The sequence below is a fragment of the Cygnus olor genome, chromosome 27 (genome assembly GCF_009769625.2).
Source record: "Cygnus olor isolate bCygOlo1 chromosome 27, bCygOlo1.pri.v2, whole genome shotgun sequence".
Classification (NCBI taxonomy): Eukaryota; Metazoa; Chordata; class Aves; order Anseriformes; family Anatidae; genus Cygnus; species Cygnus olor.
The window spans coordinates 1,318,198-1,337,187 of record NC_049195.1 but is presented as its reverse complement, the minus strand read 5'-3'; the positions used below and the strand labels follow the sequence as shown (position 1 = coordinate 1,337,187).

The 18,990-nt window shown below is 68.2% G+C and overlaps 4 protein-coding genes and 1 long non-coding RNA gene across 6 annotated transcripts; 2 read left to right on the top strand and 3 right to left on the bottom strand.

Annotated features, from left to right (window-relative positions):
• Positions 1-249: 249 nt before the first annotated feature.
• On the bottom strand, positions 250-2,837 carry C27H2orf68 (chromosome 27 C2orf68 homolog). Of its 2 annotated transcripts, none has more exons than XM_040538419.1 (4): positions 2,436-2,837; positions 1,494-1,609; positions 605-738; positions 250-458 (listed from the first exon to the last, which is right to left on the bottom strand). In XM_040538419.1, the coding sequence occupies exons 1-4, from the start codon at positions 2,627-2,629 to the stop codon at positions 363-365; spliced, it is 540 nt and encodes a 179-aa protein (XP_040394353.1). In that variant the 5' UTR covers positions 2,630-2,837; the 3' UTR covers positions 250-362. The 2 variants fall into 2 exon arrangements, with proteins under 2 accessions (XP_040394353.1, XP_040394352.1); XM_040538418.1 differs by having other exon boundaries at positions 250-502; positions 2,436-2,832.
• USP39 (ubiquitin specific peptidase 39) lies at positions 2,741-6,654 on the top strand. Its single transcript, XM_040538086.1, has 13 exons — positions 2,741-2,787; positions 2,873-3,132; positions 3,535-3,604; positions 3,715-3,809; positions 4,113-4,249; positions 4,348-4,500; positions 4,599-4,824; positions 4,902-4,979; positions 5,113-5,180; positions 5,270-5,601; positions 6,154-6,289; positions 6,379-6,465; positions 6,560-6,654. Exons 1-13 carry the CDS (start codon positions 2,741-2,743, stop codon positions 6,605-6,607), a joined length of 1,737 nt encoding a protein of 578 aa, XP_040394020.1. The 3' UTR covers positions 6,608-6,654.
• A 237-nt stretch (positions 6,655-6,891) lies between these two features.
• Positions 6,892-11,448, bottom strand: SFTPB (surfactant protein B). The gene is made up of 7 exons (XM_040538085.1): positions 11,328-11,448; positions 10,053-10,124; positions 9,845-9,970; positions 9,173-9,274; positions 8,068-8,262; positions 7,012-7,098; positions 6,892-6,927 (listed from the first exon to the last, which is right to left on the bottom strand). Exons 2-7 carry the CDS (start codon positions 10,116-10,118, stop codon positions 6,892-6,894), a joined length of 612 nt encoding a protein of 203 aa, XP_040394019.1. The 5' UTR covers positions 10,119-10,124; positions 11,328-11,448.
• A 513-nt stretch (positions 11,449-11,961) lies between these two features.
• LOC121060545 lies at positions 11,962-14,805 on the bottom strand. The gene is made up of 5 exons (XR_005814856.1): positions 14,752-14,805; positions 14,016-14,122; positions 13,651-13,746; positions 12,904-13,079; positions 11,962-12,151 (listed from the first exon to the last, which is right to left on the bottom strand). It is a non-coding gene; the product is annotated as an uncharacterized LOC121060545 (long non-coding RNA).
• Positions 14,806-16,813: 2,008 nt separating this feature from the next.
• Positions 16,814-18,654, top strand: MRPS24 (mitochondrial ribosomal protein S24). The gene is made up of 4 exons (XM_040538536.1): positions 16,814-16,881; positions 17,918-18,004; positions 18,103-18,214; positions 18,304-18,654. Exons 1-4 carry the CDS (start codon positions 16,849-16,851, stop codon positions 18,585-18,587), a joined length of 516 nt encoding a protein of 171 aa, XP_040394470.1. The 5' UTR covers positions 16,814-16,848; the 3' UTR covers positions 18,588-18,654.
• Positions 18,655-18,990: the final 336 nt, after the last annotated feature.

Below are 18,990 nucleotides of genomic sequence, written 5' to 3'. Positions count from 1 at the left end.
GTGGCCATGACGGGGAGGGGATGGGGACCTTGGGGACCTGGTGGCACCCAGGGAGGTGACAGGAACCTGGTGGCACATGGGGAGGTGATGGGGACCTGGTGGCACCCCCCCCCCTCGGAGGCAGCACGCCCCCCCTTGTCCCCAGCATGGCAGGGGACACCACCGGCGAGGTCCCCAACCGTGGTGACATCAGGGACCCCCCCACCCCCCCGTGCCTCAGTTTCCCCAGACACAGCCACGCACATGGGGGCCTCCATCCCGTTTACTGCCCCCACAACCCCCCCCGGCACCCGGCGGCGGGGACCAGGGGGGTGACGGCGGCCGTCCCGGTGTCACCGCGTCCCCGGCGGGTGTCCCCGATGTCACCGCGTCCCCGGTGTCACCGCGTCCCCTGGCGCTTGCTGAGCTCGTCCTGCACCCGCTGGCACAGGGCACGCCGCAGGGGGGGCTCCAGGGGGCTGCAGGCGCACACCCTCTGCGTCACCTCCTCGGCGCTGTCCCCCTGCGGCACCCGGTGTCACCGCGGGGCTGGGGGGGGGGGGACACACGCTCACGGGGGGGTGTCCCCACGTCCCCGGCCCCCCCCCCGCCCCCGTGTCCCCACCTGGTGCACGATGACGCTGGTGATGCGCCCGTCGTCCCCCTCGAAGTCCAGGCAGAAGAGCCGGGGGCAGCGGGGCTCGGGGGGGGCGGGGGGGGGCGGGGACCCCGCGGTGCCGTCACCGGAGGCGCCGCCCCCTGCGGCCACCCCGGGGTGGGGGCGGGGCGGGGGTGGTCACTGCGGGTGGTGCCCCCCGTGCCCGCCCCCCCCAGCCCCATCACCACCTCTGGGTGCCCCCCCCCCCCCACCCTGGGGACCCCCCCCCAGTCACTGGGGGTGCCCCCCCCACCCCATTCCCCCTCCTTGCCCCCCCCCCCCCAACCCACCCCACCCTTGGGTGCCCACCCTAGGGACCGCCACCATGCCCCCCCCCCCATGACTGGGTGCCCCCCATGCCCTCCCATGGGTGCCCCCCTCAAGCTCACCAGGGCCCCCCCCCATATGGGTGCCCCCCCCGGGGTGCCCCCCCAGTTCACCAGGCCCCTCCTACCCCCCCATTGGGTGCCCCCTCCATGCCCGTGCCCACCCTTGGGTGCCCACCCCCCCCCAAAGCCCCCTGGACCACCTGCCCCTTATTGGGTGCCCCCCCCCTTATTGGGTACCCCCCCCCCATTGGGTGCTCCCCAGCACCGCCCTCATTGGGTGCCCCCCCATCTATCAGCAGTGCCCCCCCCCGCTTTGGGTGCCTTCCCCCGTGCCCACACCCACCCTTGGGTGCCCCCCTGCTCCCCCCCCAAGCCCCCTGGACCGCCCCCCCCTTATTGGGTGCCCCCCCCTTTGGGTGCCCCCCCCATCTTATCGGGGTGCCCCCCCATGCCCGTGCCCACCCTTGGGTGCCCCCCCCCCCAAGTCCCCAGCCCCCTCCCCCCCCTTTGGGTGCCCCCCCTCTCACCGGGCCGCCGGGGCCGGTACACCGGCTGGTCGGGACGGCGGGGCCGGGGGGGGGCCGCGGTGTGCCGCCCCCTCGCCCGCCCCCGCGCCTGCCGCACCGAGCGCTCGTAGGCGTCCCTGGGGCAGCGGCCCCTCAGCGCCCGCCGGTACCGGGGGGGCACCGGGGGGGGTCGGGGGGGGGGTACGGGGTACTGGGAATGGGCGCGGGGGGGTCCTGGAGGGGCACCGGGGGGATGGTGGAGCACCGGGGGGGGGGACACCGGAGTACCGGGAGGGCACCGGAGGGGGGGTATTGGGGTACCGGGGAGGGTATTGGGGTACCGGGGGGGTACCGGGAGGGCACGGGGGGTGGTATTGGGGTACAGGGGGGGCACGGGAGGATGTTGGGGCACCGGGGAGGGCCCGGGGGGGGCTATTGGGGTACCGGGGGGGGCACGGGAGCACCGGAGGGTACCAGCGGGGTACCGGGAGGGTACGGGATGGTACCGGGGGGGGGGGGTATTTGGGCACCGAGGGGGGCACGGGAGCACAAGGGGGGATCCCGGGAGGGTACGGGAGGTGGTATTGGGGTACCGGGGGGGTATTGGGGTACCGGGGGGGGCACGGGAGCACCGGGGGGATACTGGGAGGGACTAGGATAGTACCGGGGGGGGTACTGGGACACCGAGGGGGGCAGGGGAGCGCTGGGGGGGGTATTGGGGCACCGGGGGAGACACGGGAGGGTCCCGGGACACCGGGGGGGTACTGGGGTACCAGGGGGGGTGTCCCGGGAGGGTACCGGGAGCAGTACTGGGGTACCGGGGGGGTACCGGGCGGTACCGGGGGGGTTGTTGGGGCACCGGCGGGCACAGCCGGCAGCATCGGGGACCCGGGGCCGCGGGGGGGGGGGGGGTCCGGTTGAGGGGGGCAGGGTTGGCGGTGCCGGGGGGCCCGGTGCCGGTACCTGGCGAGCTGGTTGCGGCGGATGTGCCGCACGAAGCCGTGGCTCATATCGAGCCGCCCGCCCGGCCGGCGGCAGCGCCACCCCGCGGCCGCCTCCATGAAGCGGCGCCGGGAGGTGCAGGAGGCCCCGCCGGTACCGGGCCGCGGCCCCTTTAAAACCCCCGCCGGCCGCCGCGGGGGCGCGGCAGCGCGCATGCGCGGGGGCGGAGACGGGCAGGGCGGCGCGCACGCGCAGAGTGCAGAACGAAGCCCCGCCTCCTTCTGCGCTTGCGCGGTGGGGTCGCGGCGCACGCGCAGTGCGCGGCCATGTCCAGCCGCGGGAAGCGGGACCGGGAGCGGGAGCGGGAGCGGGAGCGGGGGGGGGGGGGGAGGGGGCGGCTCCGGCTCCGGCTCCGGCTCCGGCTCCGGTTCGGGCTCGGCGCGGGGCTCGTCGCGGAGCCGCCGGGAGGGGGAGGCGGAGCGGGGCCGGGGCCGGCGGGAGGCGGAGCGGGGCCGTGACAAGCGGGAGGCAGCGGAGAGCGGCGGGGGCCCGGGGCCGGGCCTGGCGGGGGGCCCCGCGCGCCTCAGGAAGGAGCCGGGGGCCGGCAGCGGGGCCTGGGCCGGGACCGGGACCGGGACCGGAGCCGGGAGCGGGCCCGTGAGGGTGAAGCGCGAACGGGAGCCAGAGGGGGAGTCCGACCCCGAGCCCGAGCCCGCCGGTGAGCGCGGGGGGGAACGGGGGGGCGATGGGGGGGGGGTTGGGGGGGGCCGGGGGGGGCACCGGGGGGGGATCTGGGCGGTACCGGGGCTGGAACTGGGGGGGCACTGGGAACTGGGGGGCACTGGGGCTGGATCCGGGGGAGAGGCACCGGGAACCGGGGGAGCACCGGGATGGGATCTGGGGGGGCACCGGGCCAGAATTGGGGGGGTAACGGGAACCAGGGGGGGCACTGGGGTGCAATTTGGTGGCACCGGTTTGGGATCTGGGGGTACTGGGGCGGGATCTGGGGTTTACCGGGGCTGGATCTGGGGGCACCGGGATGGGATTGGGGGGCACCAGGGGGGTCGGCACCACCCCCTCGCTAACGAGCCCCTCGCTGACGAGCCCCGTGCCCCCGCAGTGCGCTATGGCCGCTTCGACCCCGAGGACCAGCGCAGCCGCCACTGCCCCTACCTGGACACCATCAACAAGTGAGGCGGGGGGGCAGGGGAACGGGCACCGGGAGGGGGCACCGGGCGCACCGGGGGTGTCCCGCGGCCACCCCACGGCTCTGCCCCCCCCCCCCCCCCCCCCCCCCCAGGAGCGTGCTGGATTTTGACTTTGAGAAGCTGTGCTCCATCTCGCTGTCCCACATCAACGTCTACGCCTGCCTGGTCTGCGGGAAGTACTTCCAGGGTGAGCAACGGGGGCAGCGTCCCGGCCCCCCCGCTGCGGTTCTGGGGGGTTTTTGGGGTGCCCCGAGCCCTTTCCCAATCCCTCCTGTCCCTCACTCCTGTGGTTTTGGGGCACCCTGAGCCCTTTCCCCCATCCCTCCTGTCCCTTACCCCTGTGGTTTTGGGCTTTTGGGGGCACCCTGAGCTCTTCCCTTATCCCTCCTGTCCCTTTTCCTTGCGGTTTTGGGGCTTTTTGGGGTGCCCTGAGCCCTTTCCCCATCCCTCCTGCCCCCTGCCCCTGACGCCTCGTCCCTCTCTCTGGCAGGCCGGGGGCTGAAGTCCCACGCCTACATCCACAGCGTGCAGCTCAGCCACCACGTCTTCCTCAACCTGCACACCCTCAAGTTCTACTGCCTGCCCGACAACTACGAGATCATCGACTCCTCCCTCGAGGACATCACGGTGTGGCCCCCTGCGGCCCCGCGCCACCCGCCCGGCCCTGGGGCTGCCCCCGGGAGCCCCCCCCAGCTGAGGCCGTTTTCTCCCCCCGGTCCCCGCAGTACGTGCTGAAGCCCACCTTCACCGCGCAGCACATCTCCAACCTGGACAAGCAGGCCAAGCTTTCGCGCGCCTACGACGGCACCACCTACCTGCCCGGCATCGTGGGGCTCAACAACATCAAGGCCAACGACTACGCCAACGCCGTGCTGCAGGTACGGCCCCCGGGCTGGGTTTTGGGGGGCTGCACGCCCCCCCCCCCAAAAAAACCAACCCTTAACAGGGCTGCCTCCCGCCCCGTCCCCGCCCGCAGGCTCTGTCCAACGTCCCCCCGCTGCGGAATTACTTCCTGGAGGAGGACAACTACAAGAGCATCAAGCGCCCGCCCGGGGACATCATGTTCCTGCTGGTGCAGCGCTTTGGGGAGCTGATGCGGAAGCTGTGGAACCCGCGCAACTTCAAGGCGCATGTCTCGCCCCACGAGATGCTGCAGGCCGTGGTGCTGTGCAGCAAGAAGAACTTCCAGATCACCAAGCAGGGTGCGGGGCGGCGCTGGGCGCGGCCGGGAGGCGCTGCCATTGTGGGCACGGCTCTGATTTCTCCCCCTGCTTTGCAGGGGACGGGGTCGATTTCCTCTCCTGGTTCCTCAACGCGCTGCACTCGGCCCTGGGCGGCACCAAGAAGAAGAAGAAAAGTGAGAGGGGGGCTTTGGGGGGGGCTTTTGGGTGGGTGACGTCCCCCGGGGGGGGGTCACGGCTGCAGGTGATGCTCGTTTCAAGCCGAGGTTGGCTCCTGTCTTCTCCACCGTCCCCGTTCCGTGCCCGCAGCCATCGTCACCGACGTCTTCCAGGGCTCCATGCGCATCTTCACCAAAAAGCTGCCTCACCCCGACCTGGTGAGTGTCCCCTGGGGGTTGGGGGGCTTCCACAGCCCGGGGAGGGGGCTTCCCACCCCGCCAGCCCTGCGCTGAGCCCGGTCCCGCAGCCTGCCGAGGAGAAGGCGCAGCTGCTGCAGAACGCCGAGTACCAGGAGACGATGGTGGAGTCCACCTTCATGTACCTGACGCTGGACCTGCCCACGGCGCCGCTCTACAAGGACGAGAAGGAGCAGCTCATCATCCCCCAGGTGCCCCTCTTCAGCATCCTGGCCAAGTTCAACGGCGCCACCGAGAAGGAGTATAAGACCTACAAGGAGAACTTCCTCAAGCGCTTCCAGCTCACCAGGCTGCCGCCCTACCTCATCTTCTGCATCAAGCGCTTCACCAAGAACAACTTCTTCGTGGAGAAAAACCCCACCATCGTCAACTTCCCCATCACGTGAGTGCCCCCGCAGGGGTTTTGGGGTGCCTCAAGGCCCCAAAGGGGCTCCCCCGGTGCCAGAACCCGTCCTTTGCAAGCTGGGGTGTGCAGGTGTTTGGGGTGCCTTTGGGATCTCCCCTAGTGACTGAACCCAGGCTTTGCAAAGCAGGGTGCCCAAGTTTTTGGGGTGCCTTTGGGATCTCCCCCAGTGCCCAAATTCGGGCTTTGCAAACCAGGGTGCTCATGTTTTTAGGGTGCCTTTAGGATCTCCCCCAGAACCCGAATCTGGGCTTTGCATTGCAGTGTGCGCACTTTTCTGGGGTGCCTTTGGGATCTCCCCTCGTGCCTGAACCCAGGCTTTGCAAAGCGGGATGCTCACATTTTTGGGGTGCCTTTAGGATCTCCCCTGGTGCCCAAACCCACCCTTTGCAAACCAGGGTGCTCACGTTTTTGGGGTGCTTTTGGGATCTCCCCCCGTGCCCGAGCCCACCCTTTGCAAACCGGGGTGCGCGCGGGGATCCCCGGGGGAGGTTTTGGGGCAGCGTGGGTGCCCACGGCGCGTCTCCGCAGCAACGTGGACCTGCGGGAGTACCTGTCGGAGGAGGTGCAGGCGGTGCACACCAACACCACCTACGACCTCATCGCCAACATCGTGCACGACGGGAAACCCTCCGAGGGCTCCTACCGCATCCACGTGCTGCACCACGTGAGTGGCCCTCCGGGGCGTGTGGAGGGGGGGGGGGGACAAAAAGGTGCCCCCTGGCGTCACCGGTGTCCCCTCGTGTCCCCTCGCAGGGCACCGGTAAGTGGTACGAGCTGCAGGACCTGCAGGTCACCGACATCCTGCCGCAGATGATCACGCTTTCCGAGGCCTACATCCAGGTGAGGGGACGCCAGGGGGGGACACGGGGACACCTCTCGCACCCCAAACTTCCCCCCACATTGCTCACCCCCCTGTTCCCCCCACCCCCCCCAGATCTGGAAGCGGCGCGAGGAGGACGAGACGAACCAGCAAGGCGCCTGAGCCCCGCGGGGCCACCCATTAAAGGACTCCGCGTGTATTTTTTTAAACCTTTTTCCGCCCTTTTTGCCCCAGTTTCGCCGCAGGAGGTGACGCGTGGTTTTCACAGCTTTGGGGTAGCTGGGGGAGGTGTGAGAACCCGCCCACCCCCACTTCAAAGAGAAGAAAAACAAAAAAAAAAAACCCCGGGCGGCCCCAAACCAGATGGAGGAGAGCGGGGTGCTGGCATCCAAGCTTTATTTGGGGTCTCTGCGGGGCCGGGCGCGCTGCTGCCTCCTCCTGTCCCCCTACAGCCCGGCGTGGTCCTGGCAGTACCGCAGGGCCTGGCGGGGAGCACGGGGGGGGCATGTTGGGGGCCGCGTGTGTCCCCCCCCCCCCGTGTCCCTTGTCACCCTGCCCCTACTCACCTTGCAGCGCCGGGCGGCCTCGGGGCTGGAGCACCAATAGGCCGGGCCCAGGGCGCAGGGTCCTGGCTTCGGGGACAGCTCCGGGTCCTGCGGGGAGGGGACAGGGGTGGCAGCGGGGACGGGGACGGCCCTTGGGGGTCCTGTGGCAGCCCCGGGGTCGTCCCTTGTGGAGGTGACACGTTTGGGGGGGTCCTGGCGTGCCCTGGGGGGGGGGTGACGCCCTGTGGCGTCCCCCTGGGGACGTGGCCTTTGCTGGGTGCATCCCCTGGGGCTGTCCCACCCTTGGGGACAGTGCCACATCCCTTGGAGCTGTGGCACCTTCTGGGGCTGTGACACGGGGACGTTGGCCTGAGACGCCCTGGGGTGTGTCCCGTGGGGCCGTGAAGTCCCCGTAACGCTCCTGGCGTGTCCCCTGGGGCTGTGACACCTCCTGTGTGTGTCCCTGGAGTGTCCCCTGGGGCTGTGACACCTTGGAGCATGTCCCCTGGGGCCGTGACACGCTAGGGTCTGTCCCTTGGGGCCATGATAACCTTTTGGGTTCCTGGCACATCCCTTGGGACTGTGACACCCTGGGAAGCGTCCACTGGGGCCATAATATCTTTTTGGGTTCCTGGCACGTCCTGTGGGGTGGTGACACCTTGCGATGCGTCCCTTGGGACCACGCTAACCCTTTGTGTCCCTGGCGCATCCCATGGTGCTGTGCCACCCCGGAGCGCCTCAGCGGGCGCTGTGCCACCCCCGGGTGCTCCGCCACACCCTGGGGGTCACCCCCCCGGCACCTCGCCCCCCACCCCAACCCTGGCACCGCCACCACCACCGCCCCCAACCCCCCCGCCCTCACCTCGTGCCCCGCACGCAGCGCCGCATCCTCGGTGCCCCTGGGGGGCCGCCGCGGTGGCAGCGGGGCGCAGCCGTCGTCCTCGGGGTGGCAGGCGAGGAGCAGGCGGCACAGCAGGCGGGGGCCCAGGTGCTCCAGTACCGCCTCCAGCACCAGCACCGTGTAGCGCTCGGCCAGGCACTGGCACGTGCCCGCCACCGCCGCCGGCAGCACCCGGCACAACCGCGACACCGCCGCCGCCGCCGCCTCCTGCGGGCGGCACCGCCGTCAGGGTGGGGTCGCCCCGGCTTCGTGACCCCCCCCCCCCTTTGTGTCCCGCCCACCCTCGGCACCTTGGGGATGGAGGCTTCGAGGCGGCCGATGAAGTTGCGGCACAGCCAGCAGAGCGGCAGCGGCATGGGGAGGTCCTCGCCCTGGGGACACGGGGGGGGGGGTGCGTGCTTTCGGCTCCCTGTTCACTCTGGAGCCTAATGGTGGCGTCGGCACGGGGAGCTCCCGCTGCCTGGCTCTGCGGCCAGCGGCCCACGGGGGGGGCAACGGGGCTGCCCCTGTCCTGGCCAGTGGGGTGCCCACATCGGGGCCCATATAGAAAACCTCATAGGTGCCCGCGGATGCCCATACGGAAGCCCATATAGGTGCCCGCAGATGCCCATGTAGATGCCCCTATAAAAGCCTGTGTAGATGCCTACCGATGCCCAGGTAGGTGCCCATATAGAAGCCCATATAGGTGCGCACAGATCCCCGTATAGAATCCCATATAGATGCCCATAGATGTCCATGTAGATGTCCCCATAAAAGCCCGTATAGATACCCACAGATGCCCATGTAGGTGCCCGTATAGAAAATCATATAGGTACCCTCAGATGCCCACATAGGTGCCCACAGATGCCCGTATAAAAGCCTATATAGATGCCCATGTAGAAGCCCTTATAGAAGTCTGTGTGGATACCCACAGATACCATATGGATTCTCATATAGAAGCCTATATAGGTGCTCACAGATGCCCATGTAAGTGCCCATACAGAAGACCATATAGGTGCCCCCCAGATGCCCACATAGAAGCCCATATAGAAGCCTATGTAGATGTCCATGTAGATACCCATATAGATGTCCATATAGATGCCCCCAGCTACCCCTGTAGGTGCCCCCAGAAGCCGCTGTAGATGCCCCCAAGATGCCCATATAGAACCCTGTATAGATGCCCCCAGAGATGCCCCCCAGAGATGCCCCCAGATGCCCATATAGAAGCCTATAGAGATGCCCCCAAATACCCCCTATAGATACCCCCCAGATGCCACCAGTCCCCTGCGGAGCAGCTCCTACCTGCGGGCGGGCGCTGGGTGCCCCGAGGTGGGGGGGCACGGCCAGGACCCCCCCCGGCTGCCCTGGGCACAGCTCCAGCCGGGCGCAGATGGCCGAGGGCTTCTGGGGGGACACGGTGAGGGCACCCCCCGACAGGCAGGGGCAGCGCGGGGTGGGGGGGGCCCCAACGCCTGGGTTTGCTCCCCAGCATGGGGCACCTGGCACCCCGAGGTGTCCCGCAGTGGCACAGTGTCCCCAGTTTTCCCAGCACCCCAAGGTGTCCCGCAGTGGCATGGTGTCCCCAGAACCCCAAAGTGTCCCCAAGAGGCAAAGTGTCTCCAGTCTTCCCCCCACCCCAAGATGTCCCCAAGTGCCATAATGTCCCCAAATGTTACGGTGTCCCCAGTCTTCCCAGCACCCCAAGGTGTCCCTAAATGGAACAGCGTCCCCACTCTAACCAGCACCCCCAGGTGTCCCCAAATGGCACGGTGTCCGTCCCTAATCCTCCCGCAGCACCTTGGGGTGTCCCCAAGTGGCATTGTGTCCTCCAGCACCCCGAGGTGTCCCCAAATGGCACAGTGACCCCCCCCAATCTACCCCACACCCCAAGGTGTTCCCAAATGGCACCGTGTCCCCCCCAGCACCCCCGGGCACCCCTGCCCGCCCCTCACAGCACCCACGGGTGCCACTCACGAGGTGTTCCTCCAGGTGGGTGACGAGGAGGGTGACATACTCGTGCACCAGGTTCTGGCAGGGGGCCACCATGGTGGGCACCGGCAGCGCCGTGCACTCCCGGCGCAGAAATCCCTCCACAGCCGCCTGCGCCCACAGCCACGATGGCACCCGCGGGGGCACCCACACCTTGTGCCCCCCCCCCCCCCCCCCCGTGTCCCTCAGGCACCTTGGTGGCCGACTCGTTGGCCATGCGGAGGAGCAGGGTGACGACCTCCTGGCAGTCAGCGCACATGTCCTCCTGCGCGAGGGGGCACCCGCAGCGGGACGGAGGTGTATGGGGATGGGTGGCACAGGGACGGAGGGGGGGGTACAGGGAAGGGGGAAAGGGGCTTGGGGACATGGGGACATGTGGTGTGGAGTATGGGGGCATGGGGAAACGGAGTTTGGGACATGGGGAAATGGACTTGGGGACATATAGCATTGGGACATGGGGAAAAGGACTTGGGGACATGGGGATGTATAGCATGGGGTATGGGGGCATGGGGAAACAGACTTGGGGACATGGGGAAAAGGACTTGGGGATATGGGGACATACAGTATGGAGTAGAGGGACATGGGGAAATGGACTTGGGGACATATAGCATGGGGTATAGGACACAAGGGAATGGACTTGGGGACATGGGGACATAAGGCGTGGAGTATGGGGACATGGGGAAATGGACTTGGGAACATGGGGACATGGGGAAATGGGCTTGGGAACATGGGGACATGTAGCATGCGGACATGGGGGAATGGACTTGGGGACATGGGGACATGGGGAAATGGGCTGGGAACATGGGGACATGTAGCATGCGGACATGGGGGAATGGACTTGGGGACATGGGGACATGGGGAAATGGGCTTGGGAACATGGGGACATGTAGCATGCGGACATGGGGGAATGGACTTGGGGACATGGGGACATGGGGAAATGGGCTTGGGAACATGGGGACATGTAGCATGCGGACATGGGGGAATGGACTTGGGGACATACAGCATGGGGTATAGGGCACAGGAGAATGGCTTGGGGACATGGGGATGTACAGCATGGTGTTTGGGGACGTGGGGAAATGGACTTGGAGACATGGCAATGGGGTGTGGAGACATGGGGCATCGTTATATGGGGACATGGAGTTGGGGACATACAAACATGTGGCATGTGAACACAGATATGGGGCATGGGGACAAGGGGCACCGGGAATGGGAACATGGGGACAGAGGGACATGGCATGGGCCATTGGGCATAGGGTATGGGACGTGGGGCACCGGGACATGGGGGGGCACGGGGACATGGGAGAATGGGGACATGGGGAGAGGAACATGGGAACCCCCCCGGTCATGAGGACGCAGGGTCAGAGGGCATGGGATATGGGGTGGGGGGGCGGACACGGGGGGCTGGGGACAGGGGGAATGGGAAATAGGGCGTGGGGACGTGGGGACATGGCTCCGTGACGGCGCTCACCTTGGCGCCGGGGGCCCAGCCGCGGCGGGCGCAGAGCTCCAGGGCCCCACAGCGCAGTGCTGTCCCCCAGCTCTGGCACCAGGCGTGGGGGGGGGCCCCGCAGCGCTCCCCTGGCCCCCCCAGCCCTGCGGCCACCATCAGCACCCAGCGCCGGGACCCCCCCATAACCCCCCCAGACCCCCCTTACGGCTCTTTGGGTGTGGGGGGGAAGACCCAGGCGGCCAGGACCTCCCCCATACCCCCAAATCCCATAATGGGGAAGGGCCCCCCCATTCCACTGCCGTGTCCCCAAAGGGGGGGGGGACACCCAGATTTGGGGTTGGGGGGGTGCCCAGCCCTGGGGGGGGGGCGTCACGGTCCCTACCTGTGGTGGCACAGAGCAGGGCGAGGAGCAGCGTCCGCGCCAGGGATGGGGACGGGGACGGTGGCAGTGCCATGGTGGCAGTGGCGGGGCCGTGCCCCGCGGGCTCTTATAGCCCCGTGGGGACGGGAGGTGGCTGCTGGGACGCTGCCAGCACCACGGGGACATGCTGTCCCCAGCCCCGCTCACAGCAAGGGACAGGGCCCTGGAGGTGTCACCCCCTGTCCCCATAGCCATGTCCCCGTCGGGGTCCCCATTTCCCCGCTGAAGTTCCCATCGGGGTCCGCATGGGGGTTCCCATCAGGGTCCCTGTATGACCCCCGCAGGGGACAGGCAGGTGCCACCCCTGTGATGACAAAGCTTTATTGTGCTGGGAAGGACGGGGTGGTCACAGCGTTGGGGACATGTGGGGGACATGTGGGGGACACGGGTGCCATCGGGGGTCGTCGGAGCCAGCTGGTGCCTGGGGGGAGAAGGGGAGGGGGAGACACAGCGCGGTGTCCCCATGGCTCCATGTCCACGTGTTGTCTGCCATGTCCCTGTGTCCCCGGCCCCTCATGTCCCCATATTCTCATCCCCATGTCCCCATGTCCCCACACACCCCCTTGTCCTCCACCCACATCCCCATCTCCCCCATGCCCCAAGTTCCCCCATGACCTCCCATGTCCCCATGTCCCCACACCCCCATGTCCCCCCCCACCCATGTCCCCATGCCTCCAAACCCTGTCTCCCACACTCCATATCCCCCACTACCCCATGTCCCCAAGTCCACCCCCCATGTCCCTGTGTTCCCTTGTCCCATGCCCCCATGTCCCCATACTCCCACATCCCCCCATGTCCCCATCTCCTGCCATGTCCCCACACCCCATTGTCCCTGTGTCCCCATGCCCCATGTCCCCACACCCCCATGTCCCTCTATCCCCATGTCCCCATCTCCTGCCATGTCCCTGCACCCCCACGTCCCTGTATCCCCAAATCCCGTGTCCCCACACCCCCAAGTCCCTGTGTTCCCACGCCCCATGTCCCCACACCCCATGTCCCCGCCCCCCCCTCCCCCCACAGGCAGCACCCATGGGTGCGCCTTCCCGGCAGGGCTTTGAAGCGCCGTCCCCGGCCCTCGACTCGAGAGCCCTTGCGGGGGCTCGAGGACCCTCCAGGTGGGCAGGGCACGGGTTTGGGGACGGGTTTGGGGACAGGTTTGGGGACGGGGCTCACCTGGCTCAGGATGCCTTGTGGCACAGCCCCAGGTGGGTGCAGACGTGGGTGGGGGCCTCGCCGTGCGCCAGCGCGTCCATGATGGGTGTCACCCAGTGCCGCAGCAGGTGGTGGCAACTGGCCCCCAGGGGCCCCATCCAGCCGCAGACGCGCTGGGTGACACGGGCCACCTTCTCCTGCGGCACCGCAGCACCACCGGGGGACACGGGGGGGGACACAGGGAGGGGGACAGCTTGAGTGAGGGTGTCACCTGGCATGGGGACACCTCGTATGGGGACACCTGGCATGGGGATGTCGCATTGCATGAGGATACCTCTCATGGGGACATCGCCTGGCATGGGGACACCTGGCATGGGGATGTCACCTTGCATGGGGGGTCACCTGGCATGGGGACACCACCTGGCATGGGGACAACTCACATGGGGATGTCACCTGACATGGGTACACCTTGCCTGGGGTCACCTCGCATGGGGACACCTCGCATGGGGACACCTCATATGGGGATGTCACCTCGCATGGGGACACCTCGCATGGGGACACCTTGCATGGGGGTCACCTCACATGGGGACGTCACCTTGCACAGGGACATCACCTTCTTTGGGGACACCACCTCGCATGGGGTCACCCTGCATGGGGAGACCTTGCACGGGGGCTGCCACCCCTTGTGGGGACACCGTGTGTGGGGACAGAGCCCTGCATGGGGCCACCTGGCACGGGGCCACCTGGTGCGGGGACATGGCCACTCACCTTGTCCCTGATGTCACGGGCCACCTTGCCGAGTGACTTCACGGTGCTCCTGCAGATCCAGCAGCGCCAGCTGGTGTGGAGCTGCCGCCCCCCGCCCTGCGCCCACCGAGCCCTCATGTAGCACCCATGGGTGCCACGGCAGGGGCCCGAGACCCAGTTCCCCCAGCTGCCCTCCCAGTACCCTCCCAGTACCCTCCCAGTGCCCTCCCAGTGCCCTGTGAGTGACACCCTTGGTCTCCACCCCAGTGCCCCTATGGGTGCCCACCAGTGCCCCCCAGTGCCTCCCGGGTGCCCCCCCAGCACACACCAGTGCCCTCCCAGTCCCCCACGGCTCCCCTCCCAGTGCCCCCCCCCCGTCCCCTCACCGTGATGTCCCTGTCACCCGGCTGCAGCCAGAGGCCATCCTCGGTGTCCCCCGCGGGCAGGGTCTGGGGGCTCGAGGGGGGGCCCTCTGGCCCCACCAGCACCAGGGCTGGGCAGTGCCACGTCAGGGACGTCAGCCCCAGCCCCTGTGTCCCTGTCCCCATCCCTGTCCCCTCATGTCCCCTATGTCCCCATCACCCTGGTCCTTGTGCCCCTGTCCCCACCTTGTCCCCAGTGCCCTGGTCCCAGTTGTCCCCTAAGTCCCCAGCCCCACCACGTCCCCAGCTCCCCCATGTCCCCATCACTCTGGTCCCCGTGTCCCCCATGTCCCTGTGTCCCTCATGTCCTCGTCACTCCGGTTCCCCTGTCCCCCCTGTCCCCCATGTCCCCATCCCTCTGGTCTCCATGTCCCCTGTGTCCCCATGTCCCCATCACTCTGGTCCCCATCTTTCCTGTGTCCCCATCCCCACGTCCCCATCTCCACATCCCCATGTCACCATCACTCTGGTCCCCACATCCCCCATGTCCCCATCCCCACGTCCCCATGTCCCTGTCCCCACGTCCCCACCCCTCTGGTCCCCGCACCCCTGTCCCCACCATGTCCCCATCCCTGTCCCCACCCTCCCACGTTCCCATCCCTGTGTCCCCGTCCCCCCACATCCCCCCCCCTTCCCAGCTCTCCATGTCCCCAGCCCCCCCACACCCCCAGTCCCCCCCGTCCCCCCCTCCGGTCCCCACCGGTGACAGCGGGGAGCAGGGCCAGCAGCAGCAGGGCCATGGCTGGCTGTCCCCACGCCCCGGGGCGCTTTATGTCCCCTCCCCAGGAAGGAGCAGGGAGGGCTCCCCCCCCCCGGGAGGGCCCCCCCAAAAACCACAGCAGCCACAGCGGGGGGGGGGGCAGGTGTCCGGGAAGGGTGGTGACGTGTCACTGGTGTGACAGCGGGGGGCAGGGGGGGGACAAGGGGATGTGGGGGGGCTGGGGGGGACAAGGGGACACCGTAGGGACATGGGGGGGGGGGGACGTGGGGGACACGAGTGAGCCAGGGGACGTGGGGGCTCTGGGGGGGGACACGAGTGAGCCAGGGGACGTGGGGGCTCTGGGGGGGGGACACCGAGGGGACTGGGGGTGGGTGACGGAGGGGGACAAGGGGACAAGGGGGACACGTGGTGGCTGGGGGGGTGGGAGCACTGGGGGGCTCTGGGGAAACTAAGGGGGGAGCACTTTGGGGACGTCGGGGCACAGGGAGGGGACAAGGGGAGGGGGTGGGATGGGGGGGGACATGGGGACAGTGGGGGGCTGGGAGGGGATGGGGGGGCATAGGGGGGCTGGGGTTGTGGGGGCACTGGGGAGGGACAAGGAGAGGGCAGGGGGACATGGGGGGGACACGGGGTGACAGGGGGTTGGGGGGCAAGGGGTGGACAAGGGGGGGGCACTTTGGGGACCTTGGGGCATGAGGGGAGCAAGGGGAGGTGATGGGGGGGGGGCATGGGGACAGTGTGGGGGGGGGCTGGGAGAGGCCTGGGGGGTCAAGGGGACATTGGGGGCACTGGGGGGGGGGGGACAGGGGGACATGGGGGGGGACAGTGGGGGCACTCTGGGGACATGGTGGGGCTGGGGGGGCACTGGGGGGGGACAAGGGGTGGTGATGGGGGGGCTGGGGTGAATTTAGGGGGGACAAGAGGACACCGGGGGACATGGGGAGGGTTAGGGGGTCACAAGGGGACACCAGGGGGACATGGGGGGGGTTGGGGGCACTGGGGCGACGGGGGGGGGCACTTTGGGGTGTGGGGGGGGGGCAGGGGAAGTGATGGGGACGTTGGGGACATGGGGGGAGGGAAGGGGACACCGCGGGACGTGCCGGGGGGGCAGCGCCGCCCCCCCGCTGCCCACAGTCACGTCCCCACGTGAGCCCAAAGCCACCGCGGGGCAGGGGGGGCGGGGGGATTACGGGCAGGGGGCCACGGGGGGGGGTGGGGGGGCCGCCCCCTTCCTGTCCCTGTCCCCTGCGGGCACAAACCTCAGCCCCCCCCGCCCCCCCCCGCCTTCCGGGGTGCTGGGGGACCTGTCCTGTGGGGAGCCCAGTGCCCCCAGTGCCCCCAGTGCTCCGTGTCCCCAGCTCCCAGTGCTCTGTGTCCCCAGCTCCCAGTGCCACCAGTGCCCCCAGTGCCCCATGTCCCCAGCTCCCAGTGCTCCCAGTGCCCAGTACCTCCCTAGTGCCTCCAGTGCTCCCAGTATAGCCTGTGGCCCCAGTACCCCCAGTGCTCCCAGTTCTCCCAGTACCCTTAGTACCCTCAGTGCTCACATTGCCCCCAGTGTCCTCAGTACCACGAGTGCTCCCAGTGCCCCCAGTGCTCCCTGTCCCCAGTTCCCAGTGCCCCCAGTGCCCCCAGTACCCCCAGTGCTCCCAGTTCCCTCAGTACCCTCAGTGCTCCCAGTATCCCCCACGCTCTCCATACCCCCAGTGCACCCAGTGCTCCCAGTTCTCCCAGTGCCCCGAATGCCCCCAGTGCCCCCAGTGCTTCGTGTCCCCAGCTCCCAGCACCCCCAGCGCTCCCAGTAGCCAGTACCCTCAGTGTCCCCAGTGCTCCCAGTACCCCCAGTACCCCTAACGTCCCCAGTGCACCCCTAGTGCCCCCCCAGTGCACCCAGTACCCCCAGTGCTCCCCCAGTGCCCCCAATACCCCCAGTGCTCCTCCAGTGCCCCCCCCGTGCTCCCAGTACCCGCCCAGTGCCTCCCCAGTGCCCCCAGTGCCCCCCAGTACTCCCAGTGCCCCCCGCCCTCCCGCCCGCCAGGGGGCGCTGTCACCGCCCCCAGGCCCCGCCGCCGTCCCAAGATGGCGGCGCCCGCGGCCGCCTTGGCGCTGAGGGTGAGCGCGGCGGGGCCGGGCGGGGGGGCACGGGGACACCAGGGACGGGGGGCACGGGGGCCAGCGGGGATGGGGACAGGGGGGACATTAGGGACGGGGAACACCGGGCATGGGGACGCTTAGGGCTATGGGGACACCGGGTATGGGGCATAGGGACACCAGGTATGGGGACACTGGGCATGGGGACATGAGGTATGGGGACATGGGTCATGGGGACACTGGGGATGGGGACACTTAGGGCTCGAGACACCAGGTATGGGGACACCAGGTATGGGGACACTTAGGGGTATGGGGACAGCAGGTATGGGGACACTTAGGGGTATGGGGACAGCAGGTATGGGGACACCAGGGACATGGGGCATGGGAACACTGGGGATGGGGACACTTAGGGCTCTGGAGACACCTGTTATGGGAACACCAGGGACACTGGGCATGGGGACACTTACGGGTGTGGGGACAGTGGGTATGGGAACACCAGGGACATGGGGCATGGGGACACGAGGCGTGGGTTCACATAGGGGTATGGGGACACGAGAGACACCAGGTGTGGGGACACTGGGTATGGGGACACTTAGGGTTATGAGGACACCAGGGACATGGGGCGTGGGGACAGCAGACATGGGACGCACCTGGGGCACTGAGCATTGGGGCTCTGGGGACACCAGGTGCTCCAGGAAGGGTGGCTCTGGGGTATGGGGGACACCAGGTATGAGGGGGGGGGGGCAGGAATGGTGGCTTTGGGGACACTGGGTATAGGGGACACTGGGTATAAGGGACAACAGGCACAGGAGGCTATGGGGACATCGTGTATGGGGTGCTCCAGGAATGGTGGCTCTGGGTACACTGGGTAATGGGGACACCAGGTATGGGGGATGTCCAGGAATGGTGGCTCTGGGGACACCAGCTATAGGGGACACCGTGCACAGAAGTCTACGGGGACACCACCTACGAGTAGTGGTGGCCCTGGGGACCCCACACAAGATGTCCCAGGACACTGGGGGGACCTTGTGCTCCTCATCCCCTCCCACCCCACCAGGCAGCGCCCCGTGGCATCCCCATCCTTGGCCACATCCCCGTCCTCACTGCCACCTGCCACCTCCACACCACCCCTGCCTGCCTCAAGGTAAGCACTGCTGGTGGTGTCCCTGTCCCCATGTCCCTCGGGGACCATCCCGTGTCCCTCGGGGCCCGTCCCCACTCTGATGCCACTTTCTCTGGCAGACGCGGGCGGCGCGGGTGCGCGTGGGGAAAGGGGACAAGCCCATCACCTACGAGAAGGCACACCCACCCCACTACATCGCCCACCGCAAGGGCTGGCTGTCCTCGCACACCGGTAAGTCACCGCATCACCCTTGGGCGACACGGTTGGAGGGGGGGGGACCGGGACGCCGTCCCCAACGGCGTTGCCCTCTTCCCTCATAGGAAACCTGGATGGGGAGTTCGGGGCGGCGGAGAGGACGGTGGAGGACGTCTTCTTGCGCAAATTCTTCCACGGCACCTTCCCCGGGTGCTTGGCCGACGAGGTGGTGCTGAAGCGGCGCGCCAACACCCTGGTGGGCTGCCTGCTGCTGCTGCCCCACCTGGCCCCCGCTAAGCTCTGCTTCCTGGTGGGCTACGCCGAGACCCTCCTCTCGCACCTCTACAAGTGCCCCGTCCGCCTCGAGGTGCAGACGGTGCCCGCCAAGGTGGTCTACAAGTGGCTGTAGGGCCCGCCGGGGGGCTCGGAGTGGGTTTGGGGGCGGTGAGGAGCAATAAAACGAGGCTTCGTGCCCCCCCCGGGTGTGGGTCTTTGAGGATTGGGGTCTTTGGGAGGTCTGGTCTCTACCATGGCCATGTGTCCTGTGGGGGTCTTGATCTCATGGGACCTGTCCCCATTGTGCCCCATGGGATCTTGATCTCATGGGGACCTGTCCCCACCCTGCTTGTGTGACCCATGGGGTCTTGATTTCATGGGGACTTCATGTGGCCCATGCATGTGCCCTGCATGGTCCTGTCCCCATGATACCTGTGTGCCCATAGGGCAGTGTCCCCACGATGCTCTTCAGCCCCATAAAGCCCTGTCCCCACGACACCTGTGTGTCCTGTCCCCATATATTCTTGTGGCCCTGT

Bases quoted from the DNA above. Each gene is read 5' to 3' on its own strand.
- C27H2orf68 (XM_040538418.1), bottom strand. From the start codon at position 2,629: ATGCGCGCTGCCGCGCCCCCGCGGCGGCCGGCGGGGGTTTTAAAGGGG. The intron at 1,610-2,435 runs GTACCGGCACCG...CCGCTGCCCCAG, and splicing joins CGCCGCAACCAGCTCGCCAG to GGACGCCTACGAGCGCTCGG. The intron at 739-1,493 runs GTGAGAGGGGGG...GGGTGGCCGCAG, and splicing joins GTACCGGCCCCGGCGGCCCG to GGGGCGGCGCCTCCGGTGAC.
- USP39 (XM_040538086.1), top strand. From the start codon at position 2,741: ATGTCCAGCCGCGGGAAGCGGGACCGGGAGCGGGAGCGGGAGCGGGA. The intron at 5,181-5,269 runs GTGAGTGTCCCC...CCGGTCCCGCAG, and splicing joins AGCTGCCTCACCCCGACCTG to CCTGCCGAGGAGAAGGCGCA. The intron at 5,602-6,153 runs GTGAGTGCCCCC...GCGTCTCCGCAG, and splicing joins ATCGTCAACTTCCCCATCAC to CAACGTGGACCTGCGGGAGT.
- SFTPB (XM_040538085.1), bottom strand. From the start codon at position 10,118: ATGTGCGCTGACTGCCAGGAGGTCGTCACCCTGCTCCTCCGCATGGCC. The intron at 8,263-9,172 runs GTAGGAGCTGCT...CCGTGTCCCCAG, and splicing joins CACCCAGCGCCCGCCCGCAG to GGCGAGGACCTCCCCATGCC. The intron at 6,928-7,011 runs GTGAGTAGGGGC...GCTCCCCGCCAG, and splicing joins AGGCCGCCCGGCGCTGCAAG to GCCCTGCGGTACTGCCAGGA.
- MRPS24 (XM_040538536.1), top strand. From the start codon at position 16,849: ATGGCGGCGCCCGCGGCCGCCTTGGCGCTGAGG. The intron at 18,005-18,102 runs GTAAGCACTGCT...TTTCTCTGGCAG, and splicing joins CCACCCCTGCCTGCCTCAAG to ACGCGGGCGGCGCGGGTGCG. The intron at 18,215-18,303 runs GTAAGTCACCGC...CTTCCCTCATAG, and splicing joins CTGGCTGTCCTCGCACACCG to GAAACCTGGATGGGGAGTTC.